At 37.5% G+C, this 15,512-nt stretch overlaps 1 protein-coding gene across 1 annotated transcript in view; it reads right to left on the reverse strand.

Moving 5' to 3' along the window:
- Positions 1 to 1,937: 1,937 nt before the first annotated feature.
- Positions 1,938 to 15,512, reverse strand: part of LOC107703320 (caspase recruitment domain-containing protein 11-like) — a 43,887-nt gene continuing 30,312 nt past the window's right edge. Inside the window, exons 9-24 of the mRNA XM_016505908.1 lie at positions 15,327 to 15,505; positions 15,013 to 15,162; positions 14,863 to 14,914; positions 12,973 to 13,079; positions 12,778 to 12,881; positions 12,071 to 12,123; positions 11,834 to 11,969; positions 11,460 to 11,658; positions 11,235 to 11,361; positions 10,651 to 10,891; positions 10,386 to 10,470; positions 6,843 to 6,938; positions 6,614 to 6,734; positions 6,057 to 6,239; positions 5,130 to 5,254; positions 1,938 to 1,976 (exon numbers count right to left, since the gene is read on the reverse strand). Coding sequence (XP_016361394.1) covers positions 1,938 to 1,976; positions 5,130 to 5,254; positions 6,057 to 6,239; positions 6,614 to 6,734; positions 6,843 to 6,938; positions 10,386 to 10,470; positions 10,651 to 10,891; positions 11,235 to 11,361; positions 11,460 to 11,658; positions 11,834 to 11,969; positions 12,071 to 12,123; positions 12,778 to 12,881; positions 12,973 to 13,079; positions 14,863 to 14,914; positions 15,013 to 15,162; positions 15,327 to 15,505 — 1,997 coding nt within the window. The remainder of the gene's footprint in view (positions 1,977 to 5,129; positions 5,255 to 6,056; positions 6,240 to 6,613; positions 6,735 to 6,842; positions 6,939 to 10,385; positions 10,471 to 10,650; positions 10,892 to 11,234; positions 11,362 to 11,459; positions 11,659 to 11,833; positions 11,970 to 12,070; positions 12,124 to 12,777; positions 12,882 to 12,972; positions 13,080 to 14,862; positions 14,915 to 15,012; positions 15,163 to 15,326; positions 15,506 to 15,512) is intronic.

Below are 15,512 nucleotides of genomic sequence, written 5' to 3' on the forward strand. Positions count from 1 at the left end.
TTTGAAAATATTTACATGTATATTTACATTTACATATTTATATTCTTATATTCTTATATTATATATATAAATATATTTAATATATAAACATATTTTTCTAAAATATAAATATGCATGTGTTTGTATTTATATATTTATTATAAATATACACAGTATACACACATAGATTTTAAGTAAACAAAAACTTTTATTTTGGATGCGATTAATCGCGATTAATCGTTTGACAGCACTAATATATTGCCTCCCTTCGGCCCATTGACTTACAACAGAGACCCCTTAGCGTGCGGTGGGTTTAGTGGGGGGTAATTGAGAATGAATGGGGGAAAATCAGGTGAGAGGAGGCAATGCCTCCATCACGCTATAATTGGAAATGATCGGTTATGATTGGATGTGATTGGTTCATGTGATAAATCCCGTCTTGTTTTCGTGCAAGCTCTCAGCCTGAATGAACTTGAAGAAAATGATGGCGTTATTGACTAATTATAAAGTGAGTAAATAACTCACCCACTTAGGCTATCATTGCTTTGTGTCACGTCAAAATAAAACTTAAAATGGCCAGAAAACGTGATTACTAAGTTTTTAGTGAGCATTCAGCTTGATCAAATGAAATATGTATCTTCGTGCCTTTATGACGATGAAATTGAAAAGAACAGCTGAACATCAGTTCACAAATAAAAAACAGACATACACGGTTCTAAAACATTTAAAACATATAAAAACGGTTCTATATACACTACTCTGCCCATTAACGTAAGACTACTACAAAAGACGACAATTTTATAACAGGTTCAGTGGCGTAGTATGTGTAATATGTCAGTAAAAACTAAATTTGGCTGAACTATCCCTTTAATAAGCAATTTTTAACAAAGACTAAAAAAAAAAAAACCTTTTTTTATTCACCTGCATGTTTTTGGAGGAGTCTTTATATAGCTCTTTTTTTTCTCAAGCATGCATGTTCATAGTGAGGCAAAAGTCCTACTTTTATTAGTTGTTAAAAGTCCTACTTTCTGTTGTTTTTCCATTTAGTTTTGTGATTTATTTTGTGCTTTGTTTTGTTTTTTATGATTTGTGCTTTGTGTTTTGTTATTTGTGCTTTGTTTTGTTACTCAACAGCCCGTTCACCACTAAATGTTGTTATAGGGTAAGAGCTTCGTAATGAATCTTTAAAAAATAAAAATAAACAATGTCAGAATGTTAAGTTATGGGTGAACTATTCTTTTAACCTTGTTTTCAAAAGGTTATTTAAAACTACTCCTTAAGAACATACAGAACTAAGAGTGGATAAAATAATGTTTTCCGGCACAAAACGCTTGCCAAACTTATTTAACAAGGGAATCCAAAAGTAAAACAGAAAACTGATTCAAAGCTTTGTCCAGCCTAATTAAGTGAGATAAGAATAAACCAAACCCAGCGGGCATGTGGTCTCAGAGGACTATTGAGGAAAATGTCTAATTAAATAAATAAAACAGCAAGTAATTAAATGTATGCCACTCTTTGATTCCAGCATAATGACTCTCATACATGGACAAGTGTATGTGTCATTAATGGAGTTCTGTACTTGATGGCCACAATGAAAAATGGCTGTTATTAGACTGAAGAAGGCTTGCTGGAAAAAACAAGCCCACGTTTATCAAGAGGAGGGAGGAAGAAAGTAATATAATAAAAAGAAATAATATATAATATACTGTATTTTAAAGAGACCATTTTAAGATTTAAGAGATGCATGTGAGCATTAAACACCTTTCAAGGTTGCAGATGATGAGCCAATACTTTCCTCTCCTAATCAAACCAATGATCTTGAAAATGTGTTTTTGTTAACAACTGTAACAAAGGCACAAAGTTCTCTGCACATTCGAAAACGTATTTAACCGTGCAGAAAACACATTTATCTGTGCTTTGGTGAGCAGCTAGAAGATGAGCTAAATGCCTTGTGCTTCTCAGAACAAAGGAGGAGTAGGATCTGATGGCTTCTGAAGCTGTGGGTGAAATAGGGAGATACAGATGGCCTAGACACAAAAGTTCTGATATCTGTGACAGTCACTCCTTCACGGAGAGTCTATTATGACATTTCAGCTCCTGCGCTCCTCACACATTTGACTGATGGATGCAGGGACCACCGCATTTAACAGATTGCCAAGCCATCTGCCATAGCGAAGCGACACGCTCGCGACATACGCAACACTTCCTGTAGCGATCAGCTGTGTGAGAAAGGCACAAACAAAAACCGCTGGAAGGTACGGCAATGAAAAACTCAAATCAGGGTTGTAGAGACCGGATTTTCATGCTGTGGGTTTTGAATATATTATGATAAAGGATACAAATTAGTTTGTGCATAATCTCTAAAGTACATGGACTGCAATGCGCAGAAACCAGCATTGTTTGTCTGGGACTTTCAAAACATAATGTGTTTGCATTGATGTGCAAATTATATTTTCATATCTCTACTTCCTCTTGGCCTTTCATGCATTAATATTACCCTGTGTAAACAATAACCTGGCATATTTAAATGCAAGCAAACACGGCATTTCACTCTAAAAAAAAAAAAAAACACAGAAGATGGGCTTGACTAGAGAAAGTAAGTCTTTTAGGGTTGTAAACAAGCTAATGTGACGCGTTCTGTTAAATGAAACCGATTTCTCCTTGTTTTAGTGAGCAGCGACAGATCCGAGAGCCTCTTCAATGGTGTTTACAATCACTGTGGAAAGTTGGTTTACCGTCAAGAGTTGTTGTCTGCAAGTGACGCTACTCTGAAAGGAACCACCACCAACACCACATGAAGCAACATGATGTCTGCTTGTCAGGGACCAACTGAATTTTCCACTGCGCTGCTCGTGACACACACTCTCCAGGATTTCTCCTCTTTTTAAGTCCTTTTACTCATTTTCGGTTCTCATTTCAACAGGAAAAACATGTCAGTTTCTTTCTGAAGCACAATGTACATGAAAATCTGCGTCAGATCTAGTGAGTTTTAACCCAGAAAACAGAAACTCTGCTTCTCAAAACCATTTATTACATAAAACACACCATGTTGTGTCAGCAGTACATTCCTGTGTCTGTTTATAAAATAATATTTACAAAAACAGATCAAAATCAAAGCTTGGGAGTGGGAGATTACACAAAAAAGACAGTTTCTTAATACAGTGAAAATTATAGTGACAAATTGGGGGGGGGGGTTCCAAAATTTGATGCCTCAACATAAGGATGTACACCCATGGATAAGATGGCATTAGATATTATACAAACATTAACTCCAGCCTGTCTTCTAGACACATTTCTGTTTAATGTTATTAAACAGGTGCTAAGGGTGGTACATTAAATTTCCCCTTCAATGGCATCAATCCAAACAACAAATATATACACAATCATCAATATGCTGCATGTTTAAAATCACAGGAGTCAATATAAGTGTAGTTGACATCAGTCATTCAATATTTTTTCATAATTCTTTTATGATTATTACACATGCAGTTTTCATGACTTTGTAGTATATGACTGATTAAATGGAATATTTGTACTGTAATACAAATAATTTATGAAATATATGAAATATATTTCATTAACAAAGATTTAAAAAACAAATAATCCAACTGTATGGGCCAAAGACAAGACATCCCATTTTGGTATCCGCACCAAATTAAATTTACAAAAGTGATTTTATATACACAGAAAGCATATTAAACGCAAGAAAAGTGTCAACTGTTTTAAATAACTTTTGTGAAAAAATGTCAAAATGTGGGAAAAATAATGTTCCATCTTCATTCAGCGTAAAAGATATATCTATGTCAAATTAAAACATACTTAATCTGACCTGTACTTATTAAAATATATAAAATAAAATTTGGTCTTGCTAAATTTTATTACAGTTTAATAAAATGGGTATTTTTACCCATTTGCTGTCAAATTTGGTTTGAAGGATAGTGGCAGAGATTGGGAAAGATTTATAATTACATTTAATTAGTCATTCATGTCATTATGTCTTCTATGATTGACATTTTAGTGGGGTCTTCTGTAAATCATGGTAAAAAGGTTATGATAGTCTTCTTTTGCTTAGAAGAAAAAAGTTAAACAGAACACATTCTAATGTACAGGAAAAATGCTTAAATTATGCTTAAAAACCCTTTTAATCTTTGAGATTATATATGTATATATATATATATATATATATATTTTTTTTTTAAAGACGACGAAAATTTAAAACAAAAATCCCTTATACATTCACATACATTTAACCTTAAATGTTACCTTTAAAAAAATTCATATTACTTGTTAGGTACCCATAAATCATGGTATTTCTAAATGGCAAGTGGTAATGGAACATTAAGTAAACATCAGAAATAGCTCTCACTATGATAACATCTAAGATAAGAGCCCACTTTAGGACGTCAATCAATGACAGCTTAAACATACTCCAAAATAATGCCAACATGAAAAAACAAACCACAAAGTTGCAAATTACAGTCATGAGCTTGACATGTCATGTACAGTAATGTACAGTATAATGCCATTGAAATACAGTATGACCTACCGATACAGTAAAACCTTGGCAAGTATTAAGGTAGCAGCTGAAATGAGCACAGAAATAAGCCACATGTGTGTTATCGGCACAGAGAGTAGAAACACGTTACAAACGTAGGTTTGTATTCAAATAAATATAGAAATCACTAATATTAATTGATGTAATGTGCCTATAAAGACAAAAGTACATACTGTATATTGCAACAATGGTGGCATCAGATCCAAATTACAGTTATACACAAATCAGCCAGAATACAGCTGAAGCAAAATTCAGTGGGCAGCCCTATATTGAGGGAAGGATCATGTTTTATTGACAACAGCTCTGCTTCAGGAGAATAATAGATAAGAAGCTCTGGGATGAGAACATTTCCACTGCTTATTATGTGAACGTCAGGAGCATCACATGCTACCTCATCCACGTGTTTGGTTTGCTTTTATTTTTGTTTTTTTTGACAGCAGAGAGAAACACACCTCACCTTTGACACTTTTGACAGAGTCACTTCCTGTTCACACGCCTGTGCTGCATGCACACATTCCACCCGAGTTTTGGTGAAAAGCAAAAACATAATTTAGCTATTATTAAATTCTTCTGAAAAGAACATTTATTACTGTACCTTGAAGGCAACCGCTTCTATGTTTTCTGGGGTGATGCATTCATATGTGCATGCCTGCTTTTCTTTGGAATAAATGATGGGCTCTATCTTCTGTTTCATGAGGAATTCATCTTTTGTCACAATGTCTGGAAAAAGATGAATTAATAGTTCTTGTAAGTAGGCATGTCAAGGAAAACATTGCTTGCATCTAGGGAGGGCATCGTAAGGGTTTTATAGATTGTGGTTCTGATTTGATTAATCTTATATAATTCCAGTTTCTTAAAGATTCCATTTATGATTATTTTGGAAGAAGAGCCTTCAACTTATTAAAGCAAAAATTAAACTCTGCTAAGGATGTGTAGTCAGATACACACTGACATATGAACAACGAGTCAGTAATTAATTACACTTAAGTCTCACATTCTAATTAAGTGCACATTAACTCATCCAGACTGATTTATGATTTATTTAAAGAATCTGCTAAGAGGATCCTTTCATTCATGAATCTAACTATAGTGCCTAGCTGAACTCTGAAGCTGAAACCCTTTCTTATTCAGTATTAGTCTTGTAAAGCAGGCTGTTCAACTTCAGAGGTTAGTGATTAATTATTTAGGTTTTGTGTAAAAAATAAAAAAAAACCTGAAAAAGAACGATAAATATAAACAAAAGAAATAAATTAATAAATCATTCAATCTCTATCCCCTATCTGAGGTTGTTTACATACATTCAAAAGCTTGTGCTAAACATAGACTGAGTGGGTTGTTGCTTGTATCATAAGAGTTGAAGTCATGGAACAAATGAAAATAAAGTCCTTGTTATCAAGATGAATTTATTATCATATATGTGACCTATAGTTAATAATGGCAGCTACCGGTTACACAATATCTCTATCATCATCACCACAGTGTGCTGCTATAATTAGGACAACCTTCCTCCAGCCACTTTTACCTGGTTTGCATATATTGAACTCCATAGCACCTCCAAGATTAAGGAACTTCTGGACGATGGTCTTGGCGAGGATGTTGGGGGTGAAGAGGACAGGTCTTTTACGCAGGCATTGGTGTGGAGTTACTAGACTGTACGGGATCAGATTCAAGCTCTTGTTTAAGTCGCTCTCTGGGTCAGATGTGTCTGAAAGAACAGAAACAGTTCACGGGTCAGCTTTGAAAGCGGTTTTCTGCTAAATGTCAAGTATAATTCAGCATAAACACTAGAAATGGACACGAGTGGCACTGTGAATACAAAAGCATTGGTTTCTCATTTCTTTTAACCAATTTAGAAAATCATTTTTTGGGGATTGTGCTCAAAAAGGCTGATTAAACAATATAGAGCATAACTAAAAGAGTTAATGAATTACATATTTTTCAGTTCTGGAAAACAAGCTCTACAAATTCCCTGACATTTTCAGGTTTAATTTTCATGACAGTACGAAGCCTGTCTACAAGGCATCCGCTGCAAAGATTCCTTAGAAAATAACAAGTAAAGATGAGGGAGGGCAGTCTTACCCTCAGGCCTCAGCGTTTCAAAACCTGGTCTGGAAACTGATGATGGATTTCCTCCATTGACAATGCGGACACGCTCACTGCTGTTCATCCTCTTGTACTTGTTATCCACCCTGCTGACAAACTGACACCAGGGATCTCTTTTAATCTCAGCAAGACTCTGCTCTTTTTCCTATCTGCAGTAAGACCTCAGCACTATGGCAGGGAGAGCAAACTCAAGAGGACCTGTTACCTGTAATAACTGAAAGATGAAGACACTGGCTCTGGACAGACGTGGACTGGACTTGGGGTCTTGAGATGGTGTGGGCTCCTCAGGTTGTAGAGTGTTCTGTGAGCACAAATGGAAGTGAGAGAATTTATTAGAAAAGAACTCATGGAAAGTGATATTTACCAGGGCTGCGTTTCCCAAAAGCATCGTAAGCTTAAAGGGATAGTTCACCCAAAAATGAAAATTCTGTCATTAATTACTCACCCTCATGTTGTTCCAAACCTGTAAGACCTTCGTTCATCTTCGGAACACGAATTAAGATATTTTTTGGTGAAATGTGAGAGCTCTCAGACCCTCCATAGACAGCAACGCAACTGTAATGTTCCCAGCTCCAGAAACGTAGTAAGGACATCGATAAAACAGGCCATGTGACATCACACGCACGCTTTCCCCTAAGCATAAACAACGCTGACTACGCCAATTACGTTCATGCACGCGCTTTCTCCTCCGAACGTAAACAACACTGATTATGTCGATTACGCTCTTGGGTACTCTCCAAAATGGCGGAAGACGTAACTTGGGGGAGAAGAATTGTTGAATAAATTATGTTATTTTTGTTTTCTTTGCGCTCAAAAAGTATTCTCGTAGCTTCGCAAAACTGAAGTTGAGCCACTGATGTCACATGGACTGTTTTACCGATGTCCTTACTACGTTTCTGGAGCTGGGAACATTACAGTTGCGCTGCTGTCTATGCAGGGTCTGAGAGCGCTCACATTTTATCAAAAATATCTTAATTCGTGTTCCGAAGACGAAAGAAGGTCTTACGGGTTTGAAACGACATGAGGGTGAGCAATTAATGACAGAACTTTCATTTTGGGGTGAACTAACCCTTTAAGTACATCGTAGACCCATTGAAACCAATTGAGCTACGATCAACTTAAGCTTACGATGCTTTTGGGAAACGCAGCCCAGGGCAATTTATGAGAAATGTGTCATTCAAAAATCATTAAGGGAATGACATCATGACTATGAATTATCTGACATATGACTATACACACACCACCTACACTGTATTCAGCAACCCTGATGAACAACTATGTGAACTACTTTAATATGGAGAGTAGCCAATCAAAACAGAGGTAATTTGCATTAAAGGGGCACCTATTATGCAAAATTCAAGCCGTTCACAGAATCTGTACAGAGTGATTTTACTAGCCCCGCCCACAACTGTTGACGGATACTGCGGTATTAGCAGAGACCCCGCCCCGAGTGAGTCGCACACAATCCGCCATGTTTATCTTCATGCTAGAGCATCTAAAAGAAGCATTCACGTAAGAAATGTCTCCTTAAGGGGCCATTCACATATCGCGTTTTTTGCGCGCTCAAGTTCGTTATTTCAAATGTAGACTCATAATGGAAGCAACGCGGTTGCGACGCGCACGCGGAGCGACGCGCTAATTTTTTCCAGGCGCGTCTGCACCGCATCCAGATAAAAACAATTCAACTTTTCAGAATGCTGCAAGCGCACCGTGGGTCATGTGACAAGAACCAACCAATCAGCTTCATCCTTTCCCGTAACAACATTGAAAGCTCAGCCAAGATGATGGAACAGCTGATCATAGCTGTACAGGATAGACATTTTTAAATAAATTTAGTAGCAGAGCTACTGCAAGCGATTTTTAGTGCTGCAAATACATTTATCCTTTGCTGAAACTTCCGCGTCTTCATGAAGTGCGCAGGTCATGGTTGCTTAGCAACGGCAGACGCAAGCGCCGGAACGCTTTGGGAAAAAAGCAGAAAGCGGCGCGCCTAGCGTTTTCCAAGCGTTTTTAGCCGCGACATGTGAACGGCCCCTAACTCAACCAAATGCATCTTAAACGAGATAATATATATATATATATATATATATATATATATACACGACAATTATAAACTGGCTGAAATGTTTTGAAATCACTTGTACCCTACCTGATCGAAAAAAAAAACAGAAAGCTCAGCCAAGATGATGGAACAGCTGATCATAGCTGTACAGGATAGACATTTTTAAATACATTTAGTAGCAGAGCTACTGCAAGCGATTTTTAGTGCTGCAAATCAATTTATCCTTTGCTGAAACTTCCGCGTCTTCATGAAGTGCGCAAGTCATGGTTGCTTAGCAACGGCAGACGCCTCTGGAGCGCAAGCGCCCGAACGCTTTGGGAAAAAATTTTATTTTTATTTTATTGTTTGGGTCATATTAACAGCGTAGACTGCAGTATAGGTAATCTATATTACACTGCTGTCATAGATCTAATATAAACATGTGATTTCTTTCCTAGCTGTTTACCTTCACAGACATAACCAACTGTTTTTGTAACTCATCTGTGTTTTTAACAAACTTTTGTGTATTTGACAGTTTAAGTGCAATAAGACATGAAAGAGAACTTAGTTTAGTACTCGCATGCCGTGTGATTGCCACTTTCTATGCGCGCGCTTCAGATGTGTGCGCTCAAAAAAACCATCTATCAGAAGTTTAAACTAATATGGTTTAAAATGCATGATTTCAGTTTGATAGACATGATAATCAAAACCAAACAGATGTTTTTAGCAGACATCTGATATACAGCTTTAAAGGCACAGCCCTATTCTGGAAAAGGGGGCAGGAAGCAGCAGGTCATTTGCATTTAAAGAGACATGCATGAAAACAGCGTGTTTCCACTTCCACTCAAAATAGGCATTTTCAAAATGATATAATAAATGATCTGTGGGGTACTTTGAGCTGAAATCACAGACACACGTTCTGGGGACACCTGAGACTTATATTACATATTGTAAAAAGGGACATAATAGGTCCCCTTTAATACGTCTTAAAGGCACAGAACAAACAGTTTGTTTAATTCTAAAGGAACAAAGACAGGTTCAGACAGGTTCATGACTGTTTAGCTTCAATAGGTGTTGACTGACATTTTAAATGGAATCAGATCCACAGCTGGCTAGTACATAAAAGAAGATATTTTTTCATTAGATAGACAAAAACAGTTATGATGCACAGAAGCAAATCAGTCATACAGGTTTGGAACGACATGAGAGTGAGTAAATGATGAGAGAATTTTCCGTTCTGGGGACACCTGAGACTTATATTACATATTGTAAAAAGGGACATAATAGGTCCCCTTTAATACGTCTTAAAGGCACAGAACAAACAGTTTGTTTAATTCTAAAGGAACAAAGACAGGTTCAGACAGGTTCATGACTGTTTAGCTTCAATAGGTGTTGACTGACATTTTAAATGGAATCAGATCCACAGCTGGCTAGTACATAAAAGAAGATATTTTTTCATTAGATAGACAAAAACAGTTATGATGCACAGAAGCAAATCAGTCATACAGGTTTGGAACGACATGAGAGTGAGTAAATGATGAGAGAATTTTCATATTTGGCTGAACTATCCCTTTGAAGTGACAAAAAGTGTTGAATATGGTCACATTAATTGGCATTCAAATTATGTCTCATCGGTTCTTCTGACTCATCAACAAACTTAAAAGACAAAAGTGGGTGCATTTCTCCAATAATCCAGAAGGAACTGACCCGGAGTCCTCGCAGAGTTTCAACTTCCTCTCGACCTCCTCGACACATCAGCTTCTGAATCTTCACCAAGAGGAGCTGCTGGGCTCTGGGGAGGAGGTGACAGCTAAGTTCACTTTACAGCTTCTCGTCACAGCCAACAGATATAAAAATGCACGCCCACACACTCACCTACACACTGACAAGACAATCTGCAGCAGGCAATAGACAATGTTCACACTCGTTTTGAAACCGACACTATAATGGTCACTCAGTTTTCAGTCCTCACCTGGAGTAGCTCGGTAAGGTGCCTCTCTCCGTGTCCTTGTTGGTGAAAGGGTCCACGCGGGCGCACAGCCACTCGCATTTGCCCTGGTGCATGGTGTCCAGAACATGGAGCACCTCGTCACATCGTACGTTCAGTGAGCAGTTGTCCAACTGGCTGGAGATGTTCAGATTGAGACGGATGTAGAAAGAGTCTCCGGATACCACTGTGCCATCTTCAATGTCCTTCAGCAGCCGCCTGTAGCCTGGAAACAAGAAAGCGGGGTCAAAACAGGGACCCAATAAAGAGCACAAGAGCCACTGAGGTGCTGAGAAGTGACCCTGAGAACAGTTTGTTGTGCATGCAACTTAACGCAACACTGAATAAGATGGGGTGTGTAATGGAAAAAGAGGAGCAGCACATTTGATTCAGACACAGCCGTGGGCTAAAAGACCAAAGCCTTGTCTTTTCTTTAGAGTGTGAATATGTTATTAGGTTCCTCCCAGAGTGGCGTAGGACTTTTTGAAGTATTGGACCTTCTAACCTCCTCTATGCACACTGAACTCTTAAAAAAAAGCATCCTCTTTTTAAGAGAGGTCTGAGCTCACCATCATAGTTAGACTTGTAATGGAGATGCACTTGTCCGGTGCATCTCTGCAGAGTCCAGTGAGTTTCCTCTTTGGTGCAAGTGTCCAAAGCCACACTCTGATCTTCTCCACGAACACTGCCTTCCAACTAGGGGATAAATGAAACCAAGCGGGAAAAGATTACCACTACTACAGCAGCTTTTTTGTTATTTTGGTTGTGGAACATATGCAAGAGTTCAATCCCACCATTAAAAGATGATGTCCGACTTTAACTCCGGCCCGGTCTGTTTCAGAACCAGACTGAACAGAGGACACAAAGATGCCGCTATCATTTCCACCAATCAGAGTGATGTCGGACAGAAGGTTTTCGCCGGAGAGAAAAAGGCTCTGCACTGGCCGCAATGTGTTTTGCGGAGGGCCCGAGGTCAATGAAGGACGAAACGGTCTGGAGAAAGAAAAAGGGTGCATGCACAGATCAAAGAGGAGTGATAATATACATGTACAAATTGAGACGACAGAGAGAAGATTTATTTCTCAAGGTCGCCAAAATGGAAAGTTGATTCACCGCCTCATGGAATGATTATAAATAACACTATGATTATAAGTAAACATCAAAATACCTCTCCAAAGAGAATTTCCTGAAGATGTTATTGACTTGCTCCAGATCATATGAGTCCATTGTCTCAGACTGGTGGGAAGATGAAGATGAATGGATGGATGAAGGCCCGTAGGAGGAAAAGTCTAAGTCATGGTCATCTACAGTAAAGAAAGAGACATTTTTACAAAGGAGGCGAGTCACTTAAGTGTATGATTCAGCGGTGAGTGGGTGAAATAAACTGATTTATGCGTGTTCATACCCATGTCGGCATTGTCTCCACTGTCAGTATCTGCAGTGTCTGAAATGGGAATACTGAAAGAGAGATACAGCATAGTGAACTTTACTCTACAATGCCACCAACAATTCACTATGACTTTACCAAAGTTGGGAAATGCATCCTAAATAATCCACAAATAAGTAACAATATCCATTTAACTTTTTGTTACAATTACACCAGTTCAAAATGCTGTAAAACAACTAGTTTTAAAAACAAATTTCATAGTTTATACAAATCTGACACATTGAACTAACCATGATAATTAGGAACTATCCATGGTTTTACGAGTGTTTGCACTAGAAAAACTAATTCTTAACAAGTACTGTTGTTTTACACGGAAAATAATATATAAAGCATTAGGTATAAACACATTTTAATTGAATGTGTACTATATGTAAGGTAAAATAATAATAATTTACATATATTTATGTAGTTTGCATTATTGTTTATTTTATTGATTTATTCAAGTCAGCATCTAAGACTATTTAATGGCAAGAACTCAATAAATATATTTTAAATGTTTAGCAATAATACATGTTTTATAAAAACAAGTCAGCATGGTCTTACTATAAACGCCGCTGTTAAACCAGGGTCACTATGGAATATGGTAAACATATCATTAATAATAGAAAGTATATTCTTTTCTTTTGATCAGTGTGTATGTTACATAGAGCTCTGATTTGAATTACCATTTGTATTGAGAGTTTGGGTTCTCCTTGCTTCTCCTGACAATGGAGTTCTGGTCTGGAGGCTCAGGCACGGTGGACAAGATACTGTCATTACGGCATCGCAGCTGAAGAGACAAGCACAAACACACCATTTGCCTTCAAATTAAAGCTACTTGGAGAGATATACAAATTAGATGAAAATGCATTAAAGCCTACATTTTTATAGCAGATCTCTGCAGGAGAAATCACTGCACTGGCACTGTTAAGACTTATGTGTTCAGTAGCTGCAGGTTCTAACAGATCTCCATTTGTGAAAGGCATGGCTATAATGAGAGATGAAATAAAAGGAAACCAAGCTTACAGGAAATTCTTTTTGAAAACATTCAGTGAACAATACCATACAATAACTACATATGTGACCCTGGAGCACAAAACCAGTCTTAAGTCGCTGGGGTATATTTGTAGCAATAGCCAAAAATACATTGTATGGGCCAAAATTATAGATTTTTCTTTTATGCCAAAAAATCATTAGGATATTAATTAAAGATATTTTGTAAATTTCCTACTGTAAATATATTAAAACTTAATTTTTGATTAGTAATATGCATTGCTAAGAACTTCATTTGGACAAGTTTAAAGGCGATTTTCTCAGTATTTTGATTTTTTCCACCCTCAGATTCCAGATATTCAAATAGATGTATCTCGGCCAAATATTGTCCTATCCTAACAAACCATACATCAATGAACAGATGATGTATACAACTCAATTTTGAAAAATTGACCCTTATGACTGGTTTTGTGGTCCAGGGTCACATATTAACTTCAAGTTCACACGCAGCACCGTTAGAGCTCTTTAAAATCATTTTACCTTGGAATTGAGGACTTTTGGGTCCAGCGGCTGGAGATTTTGGTCTGTTAATCTAATAAATGAGAATGACAGGCATTAGGATGCAGAAATATTCTTGAACAAAGATGTACAATGAGAGATTTAAAGACATAGCTTCAAGTTTGTACTCACTCTGCCCTTAAGGTTACTTCTGCGTTGGAGCTTAGGCTCTTGATCATCAACAGTGTCTTCTCCAGAGTCCTCTGAAGGTCCTCCTGTATTTCCATCAGGTTGCCCAAAGTGCTGAGCTATAATTAGTGGAGTAATGTCTCGTGGCAGACTCTGAGGGGGAAATATCATGATAAAATAAGAAAAAAATAACAACAGCCAATTAGCCAATAACTGATATGGTGATAAAATACTATAAACAAAGTCCTTCTAGTTTCAAAGGGGGGAAATGAGAAAAAAAAACACTAAACTTTTCAATCACATAGATCATTTCTCACCTGATCCAAACCATTTTCTTTGGCCATCCGTCTCAGTTTGCACTCCAGGTTGACTATCTTGGCTTCTTTGCGTACAATTTCAATTTGAAGTTCATCGCTCCTCTCTTCCAACTCCCGTATTTGCTTGCGGTACTTGTCTTTGTCAATCAGACATTGAGACACGAGGTGTTGAGCATCATCTCTTGACTTGAAAGCCTGTAGGACCGAGAAAACTATCCTATATCGATAGCCCTTTTAAGTAACAGGAAATGAACTAATCCAAAGCCATCAGTAGGAACATTAGTTCTCAACCTGGTCCCGCTCACGTTCAACCTCTTCCAGCTGCACCATGACCGTATTCATGCGGTTCTTGTACATTTCGCAGTCCTTCACCAAAGTGGAGCACTTCAATTCAAGGTCCTCCTTCTCTTCCAGGTACTGTGCATTATTCGATTAAACATTTCTCATATAAACCCATCAATAGAATAAAGAGCAAAGTGGCATCAAAACTTCATTTTTGATTAGTAATATGCATTGCTAAGAACTTCATTTGGACAAGTTTAAAGGCGATTTTCTCAGTATTTTGATTTTTTCCACCCTCAGATTCCAGATATTCAAATAGATGTATCTCGGCCAAATATTGTCCTATCCTAACAAACCATACATCAATGAACAGATGATGTATACAACTCAATTTTGAAAAATTGACCCTTATGACTGGTTTTGTGGTCCAGGGTCACATATTAACTTCAAGTTCACACGCAGCACCGTTAGAGCTCTTTAAAATCATTTTACCTTGGAATTGAGGACTTTTGGGTCCAGCGGCTGGAGATTTTGGTCTGTTAATCTAATAAATGAGAATGAAAGGCATTAGGATGCAGAAATATTCTTGAACAAAGATGTACAATGAGAGATTTAAAGACATAGCTTCAAGTTTGTACTCACTCTGCCCTTAAGGTTACTTCTGCGTTGGAGCTTAGGCTCTTGATCATCAACAGTGTCTTCTCCAGAGTCCTCTGAAGGTCCTCCTGTATTTCCATCAGGTTGCCCAAAGTGCTGAGCTATAATTAGTGGAGTAATGTCTCGTGGCAGACTCTGAGGGGGAAATATCATGATAAAATAAGAAAAAAATAACAACAGCCAATTAGCCAATAACTGATATGGTGATAAAATACTATAAACAAAGTCCTTCTAGTTTCAAAGGGGGGAAATGAGAAAAAAAAACACTAAACTTTTCAATCACATAGATCATTTCTCACCTGATCCAAACCATTTTCTTTGGCCATCCGTCTCAGTTTGCACTCCAGGTTGACTATCTTGGCTTCTTTGCGTACAATTTCAATTTGAAGTTCATCGCTCCTCTCTTCCAACTCCCGTATTTGCTTGCGGTACTTGTCTTTGTCAATCAGACATTGAGACACGAGGTGTTGAGCATCATCTCTTGA

Source organism: Sinocyclocheilus anshuiensis, unplaced genomic scaffold (assembly GCF_001515605.1).
Source record: "Sinocyclocheilus anshuiensis isolate Anshui unplaced genomic scaffold, SAMN03320099.WGS_v1.1 scaffold58, whole genome shotgun sequence".
NCBI classification, from domain to species: domain Eukaryota; kingdom Metazoa; phylum Chordata; class Actinopteri; order Cypriniformes; family Cyprinidae; genus Sinocyclocheilus; species Sinocyclocheilus anshuiensis.